The sequence below is a fragment of the Ovis aries genome, chromosome 3, assembly GCF_016772045.2.
Source record: "Ovis aries strain OAR_USU_Benz2616 breed Rambouillet chromosome 3, ARS-UI_Ramb_v3.0, whole genome shotgun sequence".
In the NCBI taxonomy this organism is placed as follows: Eukaryota; Metazoa; Chordata; class Mammalia; order Artiodactyla; family Bovidae; genus Ovis; species Ovis aries.
Genome location: NC_056056.1, coordinates 28,911,607 through 28,930,738, shown reverse-complemented (window position 1 = coordinate 28,930,738; position 19,132 = coordinate 28,911,607). Strand labels below are relative to the sequence as shown.

The 19,132-nt window shown below is 37.4% G+C and overlaps 1 protein-coding gene across 5 annotated transcripts in view; it reads right to left on the bottom strand.

The window, feature by feature from the left end:
- The window catches only part of TDRD15 (tudor domain containing 15), an 88,336-nt gene that overhangs the window by 28,005 nt on the left and 41,199 nt on the right, over nucleotides 1-19,132 (bottom strand). Inside the window, exons 1-3 of one of the 5 annotated variants that reach the window (XM_027965882.3) lie at nucleotides 18,070-18,157; nucleotides 10,027-10,130; nucleotides 827-7,077 (exon numbers count right to left, since the gene is read on the bottom strand). In XM_027965882.3, coding sequence (XP_027821683.2) covers nucleotides 856-7,074 — 6,219 coding nt within the window. In that variant the 5' untranslated portion in view covers nucleotides 7,075-7,077; nucleotides 10,027-10,130; nucleotides 18,070-18,157 and the 3' untranslated portion in view covers nucleotides 827-855. Of the gene's footprint in view, nucleotides 1-826; nucleotides 7,078-10,026; nucleotides 10,131-18,069; nucleotides 18,158-19,132 lie in introns of those variants that run through there. The other 4 variants (XM_060411893.1, XR_009599764.1, XM_060411892.1 and 1 more) reach the window with 4 other exon arrangements.

The following is a 19,132-nucleotide window of genomic DNA, read 5'->3' as shown; positions in this document are numbered from 1 at the left end:
TACAAGTTGGAGTATTCATTAAGCATAGAATATTCTACAAGTTGGAGCATTCATTAAGCACAGAATATTCTTTATAACCTATAAGTCCTCACTAATTCATATATAAAATGAAATATAACACACATAAACAAAAAAAGATAATACACAAGTTGGAGCATTCATTAAGCATAGAATATTCTTTATAACCTATAAATCCTCACTAATTCATATATAAAATGAAATATAACACACATAAACAAAAAAGATAATACTTCACACAGAGTATTAAAATTTTAACTCTAGCACATAGGCTATTAAAAATTTAATGTTCATAAACAGCTTGATATCTGAAAGTTTTCAGATGACTATGCTAGAGTCAATTCTACAAGTTTAATTACATTGTCAATATGCTAAAAATCACACTCAAAAAACCTCAAGATATATGTAATCTGATAAGAATCAAAGTATAATAGAAAACTGATTCTTCAAAATGCACCCAGGAAGCTCTCTAATAATAGCAAGATCAATGTGAGATCTGTGGACCTTCAGGAGTTTTGGGAAACCCCTGAAGTTTGTAAAATGTCATGCACGCGTTCATGCATATGTGGTTCAAATCCTCTACTTTCATGACATTCACAAAGCATTCATAAAAGGTAAAAATAGCAAAGCATCATTTCATAATTCAAGTGATCTCTTCTAGTTATCCAGTTATTCAAATTTTTTAGTAAAATCTTGCAGGGCATTCTCAACTTGAATAATTTTAGTAAATAACAAACCTTTAAATAATCAAAAATAGAATCTGCAAAATCTACAAAATAGAATTATTTCTTTAAAAATGTTCACTTACCTTTCAAATGTTTTGATACCATTACTTCATTAACATGTAGTGCTTTTCCTGTTGTTTCTTAAGTCCACTGTATCACTTTCCTGCAATCCTTCACTTAGCTTTGCAAAAATGTTTTCAATGCAATTGGTGTTATTCTTCAAACCATTAGGTGATTCCCAAAATGAAGCTGTTGCACATGTATCAGATGTAATGGCACTTCGGGGATTATGTGTTCCAGTATCAACCTTCTTCCTCCTCAGTACTGAGTTTCCAGACTGTAATCTTCTACTAATATGGCTTTTCCTTAAGAGATGTTTATAGACGTCTTTCCTCTTTATAGTTTTCAGATTTTTTAGCACTTGCTTCTCAGTGCATGTACAATTTATATTTTCTATTTTGTAATTATTTTGATCTAACAATTGGCAAATAGGCTTACTCTCTGACTTATATTGGACTTCGATAGATCCAGTAGTAACTGCGTCAAGATGAGCTGAATCTTTAGAATAAATTCCAAGACCAGAAGCAACTAACATGTCTGCCAAATTGTTTTTCTCATGAATGATGTCTACGTTCAGTTTTGTTTTAAAACTGTATTCCCTAAACTGAAAAACTAAGCCTGGTTTACTCAGGAAATCTTGAAAAAATCTTTTGGCTTCTTCATTCCAATGTCTCCCTTCAGCAGGTAAGACACCATGTAAGATGCAAGGATAACTTAGCCTCGGCAAATTCAGAAGTTCTTCAGGAACAACTTTAAGATTTTTTATATCTGAATAATGTATGTAAACAGAAAATCCATAGTCAATCAATATAAGAAGTAAATTCCGATCAGAGACTTCGGAAATTTCTACTCTATTCCACTGATCTTCCGATTCATATTTGAACAAACAACTAGAACCGGGAATTATATGCTCTTGAGGCACTGTTTGTAAGTCTTCTGGTAGATCAGAAAGCAACATAAAGAGAGATTTCATTGTGTCAAAGAAATCTTCCAACTGAACACAGAAGTCTGATGGATCAGAAACAGCAGTGGCAATACCAAAATATTGCCTACCATTTTGAAGCTGTGTCCAAGGAAATGATCTTATGGTACATGGTGATACGGGAGTCTTAGATCCAACACTACAAATAATTCCTGAAGATCTAAATTTGTTTTCTTCAACATGAACTGTATTTAAATTTAAATATTCCAAAAATAACAGACCATCTATCAAAATGTCTACTTTCCAAGCAGAGTCTAAATATTTCAGGAAAAGGATGCTTATTTCCAAATGAGCAAACAAACCCACAATGGATTCAAATGGCATCTTCCTAAAATTTTCAAACCAAATCCATTTACAAGGCACAGCTTGTCTTGGAATATTTCTGATTTCATTACTAAGCACCTTAGTATTACATAAAGGCACTATTTCATACCTACCACAATCTACTAAAAAAACAAGCACTTTCTCACCAACATACTTATCTACTTTTGATCGATACCACTCAAAAGTGTTCTTAGATTTTGCCAAGCATTCCAAGCCTTGCTCAATATTTTCTACTGATAAAAAAGCAGTGTTTCTTACTTCTTTAGTAATTAGTACTGTTAAATCTGATAAAGTCTTTTTATTTTTAGATAACTTCACATAAAACATTCCACTTTTTGAAACATGAAGTATTTCAGCCTTTTCAAGTTGTCCAGGTTTTAACTCTTCAAAAGGAATACTAACCAGTTGTTGGTAGGATGGCTGAAGGATCACAGAACCTTCATATCCATTTGATCCTCCTTTCTTCATTTCATTATCAACAGGGCCCACCTTCTGAGAGACAACCTGAGGCATTTGTAATACTATTCTCTGTAGTTTCGAGCATGCTGTCCATTTCACTAGTTCATTAATGACACATTTTTCATCACAAATTACATTTACTTCCCATTTCTGTTCATGCCTTTTCAAAAACTCACAGGAAACTGTTTTGTTACTTACTCTTGAAGCAAAATAATCCACAGTTTTTCTGTCCCATATTTCATTAGGTTCATTCCACTTGACTCCACTAAGGAAAGAATGAACTCCTAGCTGAGGAATGGTTAAGAATTCCTTCTTAATTTCATAAATTTTAGATGTGCTTACTACTGCAGTGTTACCATAGTCAATAAATTCCACTTCATAAGAATTTCTTGACAAAATTTTCTTAATAACTGCTCTGTAAATGGCATTGTCACCAGAGTATTCTGCAACTACAAGATCTCCTACCATCGGTTTAACTGATTTTCTCTCTCTCACTATACTGGCTCTTCTTACATTTAGAGCAGCCGCTAGTCTGATGATTAAATTTTCATTCTCAGCAAGCTGAATATGGAAACTCGCTGGATTACTTATATTAGAAACATATCCTTTAACGTATGCATTTAAGTAAATCTTGGGTTGAGGAAGGTCTTTAATTTGTGGTCTGGCATGACTATGTATGTTTTTTGAGGCTGCTTGATTTAATTCTCTCATAAAGGACGGTGATACAACCTTTACTGAGTTTTGGCCCACATCATGTTCATCAAGAATATGTGCAAGTTCAGGGACAATTTCTACACCTTTATTTTTAAGTTCATCTTGCAAAGACGTTTTCACCTTGTTTTTTGACACAGGTTCCACTTTACAGCAAACTGATGGTTTCAAAAGCCTGGCATATATACTTCTGGGATTCATCAGCTGATCTGTTTTGCTTTCAGAATATGTTATTAGACTAGTTTTACTTATGTTACGGTGATAGTTGTTTTCTATTTTGCCTTTCAAGGAAACAGCCTCTTTTTTATTCTCATTTGTTTTATGATCCTTTTTCACACACTGTGCTTGGTCACAATGTTTTTTTTGATAAGCATGAAGCAACATCTTAATTTTCTGATTTATATGTTGATACCCATCATATAAGTCCACACCAAACTGGCCATCTGGCTCCCTGGATAGTATTTTTGCCCTTAATGGTTTTCCAAAATATTTATCTGCAAACCAGTTATTGATTTCTGCTGGAATATCTACATTGCTAAGATCTGACAAAAAACACTGAATAGCTTGCATAGGTGTAAACAGCAACTCTGGAAATTCATCTGAAACAGCCCTCAACATACTTTCTTCTACTAACTGCTTATTTCCAAAGTCCACAAAATACACCAGGAAGTCAGATAATGAATCTGTCGGCATTGATAAAGCTCTATAAGAGAGACCATCCTCTACATACTTAGATATACATAATCTCATTTTACTAAAATTATATTTGGGGCAATCACTGAGGTAACTAATTTCCCTGATTTTTGTTTCTATCATCTCTAGGTCTTTATTATTTCTACTAAGTTGGCAATAAAACTTTTGAGGACTATATATGTGAGATATATATATTTCTTCCTCACTTCCAATTTTTATATTGAAGGAAGAATAACAGTAACTGTAAAGATGAACTAAAGATGGAAATGGCTTTGATACTGTACAATACTGTGCAGAGCCATGATGAATAAGAAATTCTTTTGCACTAGTAAACGGAGACTGTAAATCCACTAAATTACTTAAACAGTTTGGATATATAAGAACTATGGCAAAGATGACACAAGTCAATAACCCTCTAGATGAAGAAATAAAATTCTCAAAGTCTCTGCATGCTTCTCTCGACCAACTGAATACTTTACAACTAATGGGTTCAACTAAATGGTTAAGACTACATCTGAAGGCCTGGGCTTCTAAAGAAAGAAAATGTGGCTTAATAGCACAAAGATCTCTAATTAAAACTCTTTCCTGGTAGCCATAATCAACCAGTACTACATCAAATTCTTTTTTTGATATTTGAGTCAAAATAGCAGCTCTATACCACTTCCCATCTTTAGAGGATTTAGCAACACAAGCCATCTGCCCAACCTGATAAGGATCAGAATGAACACTATAATAATCCTGAAGTTGTTCCATTAGTAATTTTAAATCTTCTAACTTACATTGCAGCTGGCATAAGAAGTCACCTGGGCCACAAGAATAAGAACACTTAACTTCAAGGACTGTTCCTGGTTTAAACACATATTCTTTATAACGCCATGGTGACTCAGGTCCCACAGACAAGGTCAAAGGGTTTTTTAAGTCAGAGAAATTAACAGGTGGGGACTTTAACAAAGACAAATTACTTTCTTTTACCTTATTTGAATGGTACCTTTTAGACTGAGGTCCTTCAAGGGCAGATATGACTTTAACGTTAACTTTGTTTTTAGATTTTAAATTTAACACTGAATATTCACTTACAAATTTTGGACAACATTCTGGTTCTACTTCCCAATATTCTGCATATCCAGCTTGTAACATAAGAGAGACAACATCACTATTTTCTGAGGCTTCAATACTCTGAATATTTACAGTATATTTGTCATCTTTTTTTGCTATAACCTGAAGCAAAACTGCTTTGTTCAGGACAATTTTTTTAAAATAATCAACAGCAGCCTTCACCCATAAATCTTCAACAGGAAATATATGTGCAAGTGAACAGCACATGGCTAAAGCAGGCAACTCACAGAACTCTGGAAGCAAAATTTTTACATCAAAAAATGGTATGGAATCAGTATTTCCATAATCTAAAAAATAAACATTAATTTTATAACCATTAATTTCAGTGATGACAGCTCTATAAAAATGTCTATCCTTGCTATATCTAGCACAACAAAATAATCCAGGTTCTGGATTTCTTAGAATCAGTTCATCATTTTCACACAAATCATAGTATTTGTTTATATTTTTCATTATATCTTGAAATTCATTCTGATGTTCATTAGTACGTACCCAGAAATTTGATGGGTTTAATACATACACTACAAAAGCTATGTAGGCAGCCTCTATCTTCATTTCTACAGTTTTAACAGGAAAATCTATTTTAAAAGTATCTTTTTTACCTAGAGAGTCTATCGACCGCTCAGTGTTTGCAATAAAACTCTCAACTGCAAAGCTGTTTACCTCAGAAGCACTAGTCGCCCTCAGCCTATTATAAATTTTTGAATCAGACACTGGACAAAGTACTTGTGTGCCTACAGTCTTCAGCAGACACTTAGAACTAATTGCAGACTCTTGACTTTCTAAGGTTACATAATACAAATGCTCATCCTTATTGAACTGATCAAGGTGTGCATATACTACCTGTCCTAACAAGGCTTGTTTAAATATACTCAGTTGAAATTTTCTTGTATCTCTGTCTGGACTGTGTAAACATGTTAGAGAACATGGAAATGAAAATAACGGTACTAAGATAAAATCTTGTTTAAGTTTCTTTACATGAACTGAAGGTATAGTCTCACTACTGCCATAATCCATAAACCAAATTCTCACTTGATTATTGGGCAAAAGCTGCTGAAGAATTCCTCTATGCCACTGTCCATTTCTCCTTCTGGCAACACAAAGTAGTCCAAAATTATCACAGGTGGGACTACTTCCTTGGCTGATAATATCATAATGCAATGTCATAGATGTTGTAAAGTTTTCTAACTCTGGAATCCATTTAATTAATTGGCAATAAAATTTACTTGGGCTCAAGGCAGATGATACTTTTACACTTTCAGTACTGCCCACTGACAAAGATGGTTGCAAATTATCCAGAACATGCTGAATATCAAGTAAAGTATCGTTATTACTTAATGATGATTCAGGTCTTTTATGGTGTAATGAATCTGGCATTTGTTTGGGGAATTCTTTTACCATTTCCACAATAAGACGAAATGAATCTCCATCAATGAGTCTCCCTAACTGTAATTCAAGAACCTGGGATATTATGTTTGGCACTTCAAGAAGAATCATCTGAAGAGGCAAAACAGCTTGTACACAACCTTTCACTTGTAGTCCTACTAATGACCTGAAGTAATTCAAAGCCTTGGGAGACCATTTTTCCCCAGCTGGTAGTATGTTGGCCAAAATGCCAAATGTTACCCGTGGTGGTAGCTCAAATAAGTTGTCACAGGCTGAAGCAACGTGCGTACTGTCAACTCTCAGTTCCTCTCCACGATCTATGAGGAGCACAGTATAGAGTTCATTTTTCTTTTCCACAACTCTTCCTCTCTGCCATTCTCCTGATACTCTTTCTTCTACCAAACAGAAGTCATCAATGTCTACACTACTGTTTCCTTTTTGAATATGCTGTATTTCCCTCTGCAATATATGGTAGTCAAACTCACATTCAATGTTATTTCTGCCTTGAAATTTCACCAGAACGTCCTTGGGAAGACATTCTATATGTGATATTGTCAGATTCACATTTAAAAGGGTTGGTAACAAAGATGTAGGATCCATTTTCTAAAAAACAAATAATAAGAACCTATTAGCTTCTGGACAGACAGTTGTCAAAATTAAATGAAATTAGTCTTATATGTATGTAAACATAAACCAAATTAGTCTTAGATGTATGTAAACATATATTAAATATAAAAGTAATTCCATGTCTGTATTTATCAAACTGAACATGTTGGTAAAAATTATACATATTGAACAAGATGATGAAATAAATAAAATGCATCTGACCACTCATTGCCTTTCACACTTTCAAAAAATTCTACTGAAATAACCAAGAGAACATTTAAAAATGGGGAGAGGAATATAATCACTGGAAAACAGAAAAAAAAGCAGTATTTTTCAAGAGACTAACAAATCTCTACTAGATATTGGACTGATGGTATAATGGAAGAAAGCCAAATAAAGCCTACTGGAGAACTACACTCCTTCATGCAGACTTCTTCCAGTACCCATAATTCCAAGGGGTGAGTGCTAGAAGCAAGGGTGGATGGTTACCCAACAGGGGACACACTGTTTATACTTCCTACTTTGTGTCAATTAGCAGTATGTGGACCCTATCAGCATCATTATACAAGTCCAGGTTCCTCCTCTGAGGGCAACAAGTTGAGACAATAGGTTGGGACACCAGTAAGGAAAGCCAGGCATGGAAAGATCCTGAGACAGGTTAAGTACATCCAGGCTTGTCACTAGCATGTGTACATGTCAAATCACTCAGTCATATCTGACTCTTTGCAACCCTATGGACTGCAGCCTACCAGGCTCCTCTATCCATTGGGATTCTCTAGGCAAGGATACTGGAGTGGGTCACCACACCCTCCTTCAGGGGATCTTGACAACCCAGGGATCAAACCTGCATCTCTTATGTTTCCTGCATTGGCAGGTGGGTTCTTTAGCACTAGCGCCACCTGGGAAGCCTCTGTCACTGGCATGGGTGGCACCCACAAAAAGTGTAGAGGGAGGGGGAGAGGAAAATAAATCTTTAGCACAGAGGCAAAGCTCTATACTATAACTACGGCTCCAGCTAAGTTTCTCTACATTGTTAGAATTCTAAAAACTGTAAGTCAAATATTCAAGAAGTATAAAATAGCCCCCAAATTCAGGTAAGAACCAACATCTATTGTGGTAGGATACAGCCTAACTCCAGCTTGACTCTAATAGTTGACAATTTTTTTTCTATGAGAATGAGAGAGAAAGAGAAAAAAACACTGGAGCTAAAAAAAAAAAGAAAAAATGAGGGAACCACTTAAAAGAAACAAAGGAAACCCACACCTCACGAATAAACATTGTATTGAAGGAAACAGCAAAACATTGTTTTTCAACAGTTCGATTCCTGTTTTTAAAAAGCCCAAAAGAGGATAATGCATCTTTATATGACTAAGTAGTCATTAAGATCCGGCAACTGAAATCAGGAATAACTACCCACACATAAGAGTCAATGGGAATGTCCCTACGGCAATAAGGAAAGTCAGTGCAAAATAAAGATGAACGGAATACAAGAAAATTTTGTGAAAATACCCAAAAAACTCAGAAGGATACAAAAATGAAAAAGCAGCATGAAGGACAGGAATATAAAATCTTACCAAAGTATAAATGTTGTTATCTCAGAGATAAGAGAAGAGAAGCCCTTTCTTAGACTTAAGACCCAAGTTCACACAGTGAAACAGACCACTGGAAAGTTAGAGAAAGAGGAATGATTTAGGGTCATCTGGGTACTGAGATCAGTTCTTATTTCCTCCCAGATAATTAACTTGGTGTGATAATCAGCATGGCTTGATCTACAGAGATTCCAGGCAATGCTCACTTGACCCTGATGTCCTTAAGAATAAAAATCAATGAGCAATACATTAAAGACTCTCATTAGACTGAGCTGCCTTTAATTAAAGTCACAGGCCTCTACTCAATTATCAGAGTTAAGTCAGTTTATAAATCTATAATACCTTACATGAAGAGAAGACCAAGTATTATTAAGAAAGGATCCTGTGTTTGATTATACCAAGAACATTCTTCTTGGTATTCACCCAAAGGGTCACCTGAGTAGATAGGAAAAGGAAAAATATAGTTAAGTCTTCCAGGAATCACACACACTTTAGATATAAAAAGCAGATGCTGCCAGAAGGATTCCTTGATGAAACAAATGTGGTATATACAAAATAGACCAAAGAAAAGCCCAAAGGAAGTTATGTGATGAGGTTACCCCAACTACCAGAAGCCTGTTCCTCCACACTGCTGTCCCTCCTTCAAACAAAACAAATGGCCTCATGGAGAATTTCACAGAGAAAGGGGGAAAAAAATCTGAGCTTGATCTGCACATAATCTCTCACCTAATGCCTGTAACTTCCAGAAATGGACCACAAAAGCACGGTATCCCAATCCAGGAGATATTCAAGCTGACAGGACTACCAGTACATCTACTTTGCCTGAAGAAGAAACTGTTTCAGTTAAGAACCTATGCATATTAGTAGGCCACAGCTAATAGTTTCTGCAGGATGATTAGCAATTCTGAAGGAACAAGACTGGAGGATCTGTTACAAAATAAATCTGAAGAAAAGGCATATGGATGAGCCTCTCAGACTTGGCACATGAAGAAAACTTGTCGGTCGCATGTGATGTGCATTGAAGGGCTCACTATGGAAAAGATTCTTAATCAGGCAGACAGAACTTATTCAAAGACTATCAATCAGCCTCCTGCACCTGCCTCTCCAATGCTTGCCCAATAGGATCATGAAGAAGGTTCACTGGGTCATGGATAAAGCTCCTGCCCTTGTGTATCTGAAGGTCATCAAACTATAACAATTCAGAGAAAATTAGGGAAAAAACATCAACAGGAAATTCAACCAATTATTTTATACAAGGGACAATTATTTAAGGATATAACTTAAAGATGTTCTAGATCCAAACTCTATTCAGTATTATATTCCTTAGATTATTATTACATTGACAGAAAGTACTTACACTTTGTACACAAGATTAGGACATCAGGAAACTTGAGTTTTACTTGAGACTCAATTAACAGTATGAAGTTTGGGGAACTGTTTTCTTAGAATCAGATTCCACATCTGTAAAATGAGAGGGCTGAGTTAAATTTGGGTTTTTCAAACTTTTTTTCTTTTTTTGCAATAGCAGAAATCCTTCTTAATCTAAGGTGCAAAAAGTAAATAGAAAACTTCAAGTATCTATCAATCAGATTCATAAACGCTATGGTAATAATTTCATGTGCTGTGCTGAGTTGCTCAGTCATGTCCAACTCTGCCACCCCATGGACTGTAGACAACCAGGCTCCTCTGTCCATGGGGATTCTCCAGGCAAAAATACTGGAGAGAGTTGCCATGCCCTCCTCCAGTGGATCTTCCCAACCCAGGAATCAAACCCAGGTTTCCTGCATTGCAGGGGGATTCTTTACCTTCTGAGCCACCAGGGAAGTCCCAATAATTTCATAAATTTATACAAATATAAAGCTAGTAAATGAGAATAATAAAATCATTCTGATGAACACAGTCTTATAGCAGCTCCATCATATAATTTCCCTTAATATTGTATTTGTTAACAGTGGGAAAAATTAGGGGAAAAATTAGGCTCAGACATTTGTAACACTTTCCCAATAGTACATGATCAGATACAGGTAAGTTCAAACAAAAATAAAGCAGACAGTTACCAAAGGGGAAGGCAGGGGTGGGATAAATTAGGAGTATGAGATTAACAGATACAAACTCCTATACATAAAATAGATCAAGCAACAAATGTTTGCTGACAAGGAACTATATTTGATATCTTATAATAAACTAAAGTGGAAAATAACCTGAATATAAACAAACAACTTAATCATTTTGCTGTATACCTGAAACACAGTAAGTCAATTATCAGTTCAGTTCAGTTGCTCAGTCGTGTCCGACTCTTTGCGACCCCATGAATCGCAGCACACCAGGCCTCCCTGTTCATCACCATCTCCCGGAGTTCACCCAGACTCACGTCCATCGAGTCAGTGATGCCATCCAGCCATCTCTTCCTCAGTTGTCCCCTTCTCCTCCTGCCCCCAATCCCTCCCAGCACCAGAGTCTTTTCCAATGAGTCAACTCTTCGCATGAGGTGGCCAAAGTACTGGAGTTTCAGCTTTAGCATCATTCCTTCCAAAGAAATCCCAGGGCTGATCTCCTTCAGAATGGACTGGTTGGATCTCCTTGCAGTCCAAGGGACTCTCAAGAGTCTTCTCCAACACCACAGTTCAGAGGCATCAATTCTTCAGCACTCAGCCTTCTTCACAGTCCAACTCTCACATCCATACATGACCATAGGAAAAACCATAGCCTTGACTAGACGGACCTTAGTCGGCAAAGTAATGTCTCTGCTTTTTGAATATACTATCTAGGTTGGTCACAACTTTTCTTCCAAGGAGTAAGCGTCTTTTAACTTCATTGGCTGCAGTCACCATCTGCAGTGATTCTGGAGCCCCAAAAATAAAGTCTGACACTGTTTCCACTGTTTCCCCATCTATAAAAAACACACATCCGTCTTATTTTGGATTCAAGGATGACACTAGTAATTATTTAAATATGAAGATCATTTAACCCATATTGTGGGTTTTTTTTGAGTCATGCTATCTGCCTCTTAATGTATCAGCTCAATAAATCTTTTTTCTTAATCTTAAAAAAAAAGATGCAGTAGAGCCTCAATTTAAACAAATTAATTGTATGGCACCAATCAGTTCTCATCACTGCTTTTAAGTTTAATATATCATATTGAAATATTTTATTTCTTCTTTAAAAAGTAGACTATTTTAAAAAATTAAATTCAAAGTTCACAAACTCATGAATTAAATTTACGTCAAAAATTCAAAGTATCACTGTTCTGCTAAGGTTTGTGAAAATATAATCTATAAAACTATTAAAATTGATATGGAAACCTCTTCCTACACTAAAATTCCCTTATTCTACATAATACATATTAGAGATGATGCCACTCTTAATGAGTCATGTAAGTAATTTAAATTTTTGATTTGTAAATTTTCTAAGAGAAATCTGAATTTCTTTCCTTATATTAAGAACTTCTTATAATGCTTTACATTAAAAAAAAAGTTTTCTGCACATTAGTTTAACAGATAATGCAATAAGACTTCCATTTTTTCAAATGAAAAAACTTAAGATAAAGGAAATACAGGAGCGAGCTTGAATTTACATTTTCTGATTCAGTCCAGTTCTCCAAGTTCTCCTCTCACATTACTCCCACTGTTTCACACTGCTCTTTCAACTAACCCATGTAAATCATGGAAAAGAAATAAAAAGTGAAAGATACAAATTAAAAACCAAAAATCTAAAAAGAAAAAAAAAGGAAAAGCACCCTTATGGGATAGAATCAGCTTATTCTTTTTTCAAAATTTAACATAATTCTGGTCAAACTCTGACTAGCATTCTGGCAAGGTTACCATGTTTCAAAAGACTGGATCAAATCAGGCACCTGTGCCTTCGTTTTCCTCCTCCTATATTCTCCATATATTCAAAATGGTTTCTAGGTTTAGGTCTTTAAGGATACTGATACAGTAAAAATAAACAGCACAGAGTACTTTTAAAATTGCATGTTTCAAAATCAGGGCTTCAATTTTGTTAGCATTCTTTACTGAAGTAGTTCCTTAATCAAGGACAATGTTGTCCCATAGGGGACATTTGCTATGCCTGGAGATATATTCACTTATCATAACTGGGCCAGGGTCAGGGTTCCCACTGGCATATACCAGGCATATGCCAGTTGTTTGTTAGTCGCTAAGTTGTGTCCAACTCTTTTGCAACCCAATGGACTGCAGCCCACGAGGCTCCTCTGTCCATGGGATTTCCCAGGCAAGAATACTAGAGTGGTTGCCATTTCCTCCTCCAGGGGAATCTTCCTGAACCAGGGATTGGATCTGTGTCTCCTGCATTGGCAGGCAGATTATTTACCTGAGCCACCTGGGAAGCCCAATATATGCTAGCTGCTGCTGCTGCTGCTGCTGCTGCTAAGTCGCTTCAGTCGTGTCCGACTGTGTGTGACCCCATAGACGGCAGCCTACCTGGGATTTTCCAGGCAAGAACACTGGAGTGGGTTGCCATTTCCTTCTCCAATGCATGAGAGTGAAAAGTGAAAGTGAAGTTGCTCAGTCATGTCCGATTTCGCGATCCCATGGACTGCAGCCCACCAGGCTTCTCTGTCCATGGGATTTTCCAGGCAAGAGTACTGGAGTGGGGTGCCATTGCCTTCTCCGAATATATGGTAGACATGCTGCTAAATATCCTATAACAGACAGAATAACCTCCCACAAAAAAAGCAATTATCCATATCAAAATGCTGGTTGAGAAAATGTTTTACTGAAAGCAAAAACAAATCGCAGGGAGATAAAAGAATTCTTTAAAACCATCTAAAGAATTAGTAGAAAAACAATCTAATCTTAAAGCTTTCCTCATGAGACAAAAGAGGCTACCAAATTTTTTATTTAAAGTATTACAAAAAATAAAGCTGTAACAAAACTGAAATCAATTTAAAAATATATAAAAATCAATATAATTTACCACATTTTAAAAAATTATTTCCTCAGTCCAAATATCTTCTGTCACATTTGACTCCACTTTTTTCCAACTGGAAGCCATCCAGTTTCCCTGATGGCTCAGCTTGTAAAGAATCCGCCTGCAATGCAGAAGACCTGGGTTCAATTTCTGGGTTGGGAAGATCCCCTGGAGAAGGAAAAGCTCCCCACTCTAGTATTCTGGCCTGGAGAATTCCATGGACTGTACAGTCCATACATAGCAAAGAGACAGACACAACTGAGTGACTTTCACATTCACACATAATCCATCAAGGAATCTTACTAGATTCATCTCCAGAGTACAAAAAAACTCTTGACATTTCTTCCATCTCTGCTGCTTGGCCCAAACTCCTGTAATCTGTAATGCTAAGTCCCTAACTTATCTTCCTGCTCAGTCTTTAACCCTACCTTACTCTCAGTCATGATGATTCTCAGCACTGTAACCAGAATGATCTTTTTTAAAATATAATACACAATGTGCATTACCAGTTCTCAAATATCTGGCCTCAGGACCCTTTTATACACCTATCAGTTAATGAGGACTGAGGTTGTGTGTCCTCTCCCCCTAAATTTATATGTTGAAACTGTATCTCCCAATAATGGGATAAGACTATCTCATGAGAACTGAGCTCTCATGAATGTGATCAGTGAATCAATGAAAACACAGCAATTAGTAGAAAACAATCAAACCTTAAAGCTTTCTTGAGACAAAAGAGGCAAAACACATACATCAGTGAAAAAATGTAAACCAGGAAGCAGGCTCTCAGTTCAGTTCAGTCGCTCAGTCGTGTCCGACTCTTTACGACCCCATGAATCGCAGCACGCCAGGCCTCCCTGTCCATCACCAACTCCAGGAGTTCACTCAAACTCATGTCCATCGAGTCGGTGATGCCATTCAGCCATCTCATCCTCTGTCATCCCCTTTTCCTTCTGCCCCCAATCCCAGCCAGCATCACAGTCTTTTCCAATGAGTCAACTCTTCACATGAGGTGGCCAAAGTACTGGAGTTTCAGCTTTAGCATCATTCCTTCCAAAGAAATCTCAGGGCTGATCTCTTTTAGAATGGACTGGTTGGATCTCCTTGCAGTCCAAGAGTCTCAAGAGTCTTCTCCAGCACCACAGTTCAAAAGCATCAATTCTTCGGCGCTCAGCTTTCTTCACAGTCCAACTCTCACATCCATACATGACCACAGGAAAAACCATAGCCTTGACTAGATGGACCTTTGTTGGCAAAGTAATGTCTCTGCTTTTCAATATGCTATCTAGGTTGGTCAAAACTTTTCTTCCAACGAGTAAGCATCTTTTAATTTCAGGGCTGCAATCACCATCTGCAGTGATTTTGGAGCCCAGAAAAATAAAGTCTGACACTGTTTCCACTGCTTCCCCAACTATTTCCCATGAAGTGATGGGACCAGATGCCATGATCTTAGTTTTCTGAATGTTGAGCTTTAAGCCAACTTTTTCACTCTCCACTTTCACTTTCATCAAGAGGCTTTTTAGTTCCTCTTCACTTTCATAAGGGTGGTGTCATCTGCATATCTGAGGTTATTGATATTTCTCCCGGCAATCTTGATTCCAGCTTGTGCTTCTTCCAGCCCAGCATTTCTCATGATGTACTCTGCATATAAGTTAAACAAGCAGGGTGATAATATACAGCCTTGACATACTCCTTTTTGTATTTGGAACAAGTCTCTTGTTCCATGCCCAGTTTTAACTGCTGCTTCCTGGCCTGCATATAGCTTTCTCAAGAGGCAGGTCAGGTGGTCTGGTATTCCCATCTCTTTCAGAATTTTCTACAGTTTATTGTGATCCACACAGTTGAACGGTTCTATGAAGACCTACAAGACCTTTTAGAACTAACACCCAAAAAATATGTCCTTTTCATTACAGAAGACTGGAATGCAAAGGTAGGAAGTCAAGAAACACCTGGAGTAACAGGCAAATTTGGCCTTGGAATGCGGAATGAAGCAGGGCAAAGACTAATAGAGTTTTGCCAAGAGAACTCACTGGTCATAGCAAACACCCTCTCCCAACAACACAAGAGAAGACTCTACACATGGACATCACCAGATGGTCGACACCAACATCAGATTGATTCTATTCTTTGCAGCCAAAGATGGAGAAGCTCTAGACAGTCAGCAAAAACAAGACTGGGAGATGACTGTGGCTCAGATCATGAGCTCCTTATGCCAAATTCAGACTTAAATTGAAGACACTAGGGAAAACCACTAGACCATTCAGGTATGACCTAAATCAAATCCCTTATGATTATACAGAGGAAGTGAGAAACAGATTTAAGGGACTAGATCTGAAAGAGTGCCTGATGAATTATGGACGGAGGTTCATGACACTGTACAGGAGACAGGGATCAAGACCATCCCCATGAAAAACAGGTTCTCACTAGACAGTAAATCAGTAAGAACCTTGCTCTTGGACTTCTCAGCCTGCAAAACTATGAGAAATAGATTTCCATTGTTTATAGGCCATTCAGTTTAAGGTATTTTGTTATAGCAGTCCAAGCTAAGACAGACCCCAAAGAACATATACATGACTCTGTCAACATTTACCATATTATAAATAGTAAATTTTAAAATATTTAGTAATTCACTTTCAAATAACAATAAACCCATTAAATTTTGGTACTTTCATGAAGATTATTTTTCAGAACCAAAAAATTACAATTTTTGAAAACCTCAATGTCTGCTTAACGAAAACTGTTGTATTTTCACAGCTGCTTCTGCATTCAGTATGCAATAGGTTGCTCTGGGTAAAGTATATGAATAAAAACTGACCACATAGAGATAATGTAGTTAGAGAAGGGAGGAGCACTTTAACAGCTTTTGCATATAACTGAGGATTTATTTATATTCACAAAAGCTCTGTGAGAAGTCATTTCATAGAAATTATTTACAAAATGGAATGTCATATTAACAAATTTTTGTACTCTGTTACCTTAAACTTCCTTGGTCTATCATGCATCTTGAATGAGATTTTCAAACATGAATGATTTCAAAGATACACTGATTTGAAAATATTGATTCAGTTATACAAAACTTTCATACATAGCACATTAACCAACATCAAGTTAAATTAATATCACCATCAACTTTATTAGAAAACCCAAATACTGGGAAAGCATCAAGCTTGCATTGACAGTCCACATATTTTTCAACTTTTCAATTTTGGCTTTAAATCTTAAATTTTATCATTGACAAATACCATCAGGTGTTTTCCTTAAAGTGTCAAGCTCACTTTACTATCAGGAAAATGTCTGCAAAATACCCAAACCTGAATGATCAGTTTGTTCTTGAAGTAAAAATGGAATCATACAATGACTGTATGCCACACAATTAAAACTAAACAGCAATATAAAGGAGCAAAGTATTGGTACACACCACAACATAGATAGATCTCAAAAATAATTACCCTGAGTGAAAGAAACCTGAGACAATATACACTGTATTCCACTGTTAACATAAAATTTCTAGAATATGTAAACTATAGTGACAGAAAGTTGATCAGTGTTGAGGGGGGCAGAAGAAATTTCTGGGGGTGTCTGATGTATTTATTATCTTGATTATAATCATTTCATGGTCACACACATTCTGTCAAGTGTCACACTACACACTTTACATGCAAGTTTGTTGTACCTGAATTATACTTCAGCAAAGCTGTCAAACACACACACCCTACAAACACACAACCTAAGAAGAGTAAAATTATGGTGTCTCTATTATTTCCGTTACTACTAAAAAAGTAGTAAGTTCAATCTATTTTTATTGACTGGAACAGGTCTTACGAATATTGGTAAGTTGGGGGAGCTCAGAGTAACTTACAAAAAAACAAAAATAATATCCTAAATATGTACAGGAATGTGTCTCTCTGCAAACAATAAAGGGAAGAAGGATAAATTAGGAGATGGGACTGGCAAAATGGGGTGGGGTTGGACGGGGGGATGAACTTCTGTTTAGCTGCTATACTGCAAAAGGCTTGCACTTCTTTTTCTAAATTCCAAAAGGTAACACGTTATTTTTGAATGTGTATTAAACTGTTACAGTGAGGTGACTCAGCAAAGCTCAATCTCTTCTAAAGAGTAACGTCACACTCCGATTTGGTATCTTTTGACCTCCGCAGAAAAAAGCGCCTCAGCAATACTATCAACGATTCCTGAACCAAACCTGGAGGGTACACCTTCTCTGAAAATAGCATTTTTCAGGTCAAAGACACCAGCGTCCAAGCAGAGGCCTAGCAGCGAACACCTTTAGGAGGCCGGGAGGTCACAGAGCTGAGGGGATCCCGACCCGGATCGAAGGCTGTGTGCCGGCGCCCCGCTCCTCTGGAGCCAAAACCACAACAGTCAAGGAACAAAGGGGTAAGGGGGCTGCAGAGGCGTCACCTTCAAAAACAACACAGCCTACCACGAGCTGATCATTTTGTAGATAGCGACTTACGACTTACGGAGCCCTCAGAGGGGGTCCGTTTCTTCCTGACGCAGGCCAGTTTCTTCCCGATGCTCTAGCCACAGCCCAAGATGGCGGTAAACTTGAAGCCGGTTCTCGCCCCTCGTGCGCCGCAGAGCGCAGGCGCAGGGCGTAGAGGCCGGGGCGGGGCGGGGTGGGGGTGGGGGGGGTGCGCCATGGGAGGCTCGCAGGTGCAAGCTGTTCCCCCAGCCTGAGAACGCCAGCCACAGCGGTCCTGGGAAGCTCGCTGCTCAATTTGAGCTACCTACTCCAGGTGGGTACCCTCACAGCCTGGTCTTTTAGGGCCTAACACCTGGGTTAGAGCCTTGTGGGAGGCCTCTGGGGAAGGGGGCAGGGCTAGGGTGCTGTAAAGGATGTTGCTTGCCTGGTGGATGTGGCACAGGGGGTGCAATCATCCCTCGTATCTGGTTGTGTGAAGACTGCAGAGCACGCAAACAATCCCCATTGTAATTGCCCAGGAAAGAAACCCGGGTGCCCCCAGTCTGTAGACTTAACAGACCAGTGAAAATAACACCCACTGATTGAGCCCCAATGAATCAGGTATTTCTGTATGTCATTGCGTTTTCTTCTGTTTCTCTGAGTTGCAGAAACTTGAATCGAATCCCTGCATTTAGTGGTCATTTCTAAAATGTTATTAAAGATCTCATTGCTACCAGTGTCTTTATGTTAAAAAGCCATTGACCTGTACGCTTGAGTATGCTTTACGTTATACCTCAATGAAAAAAAGAAAAGCGCAAACTTTGAAAAAGGAATGTAGGAATTAACAATATTTGTCTTGAGTTTATCTGTTAAGTGAGTCACATCTAAGAAAAAGAATAACACATATAATTTGGCAATTTTTGGTAAGGCCTTTTTATGGAACCTCCCAGACATTAAGAAAGATGATTCAGGTCAAGTGGTCTCTAATTGTAGCACTAAAAAAAAAAAAAAGAGAAAAAAGTGAAGATTGAAGAATTTAGTCAATTCCTCAATCATTCAGTCATTAGAGATACAGGTGCATTAACAGCATGATAGCAAACAGGTTTAGGAACCA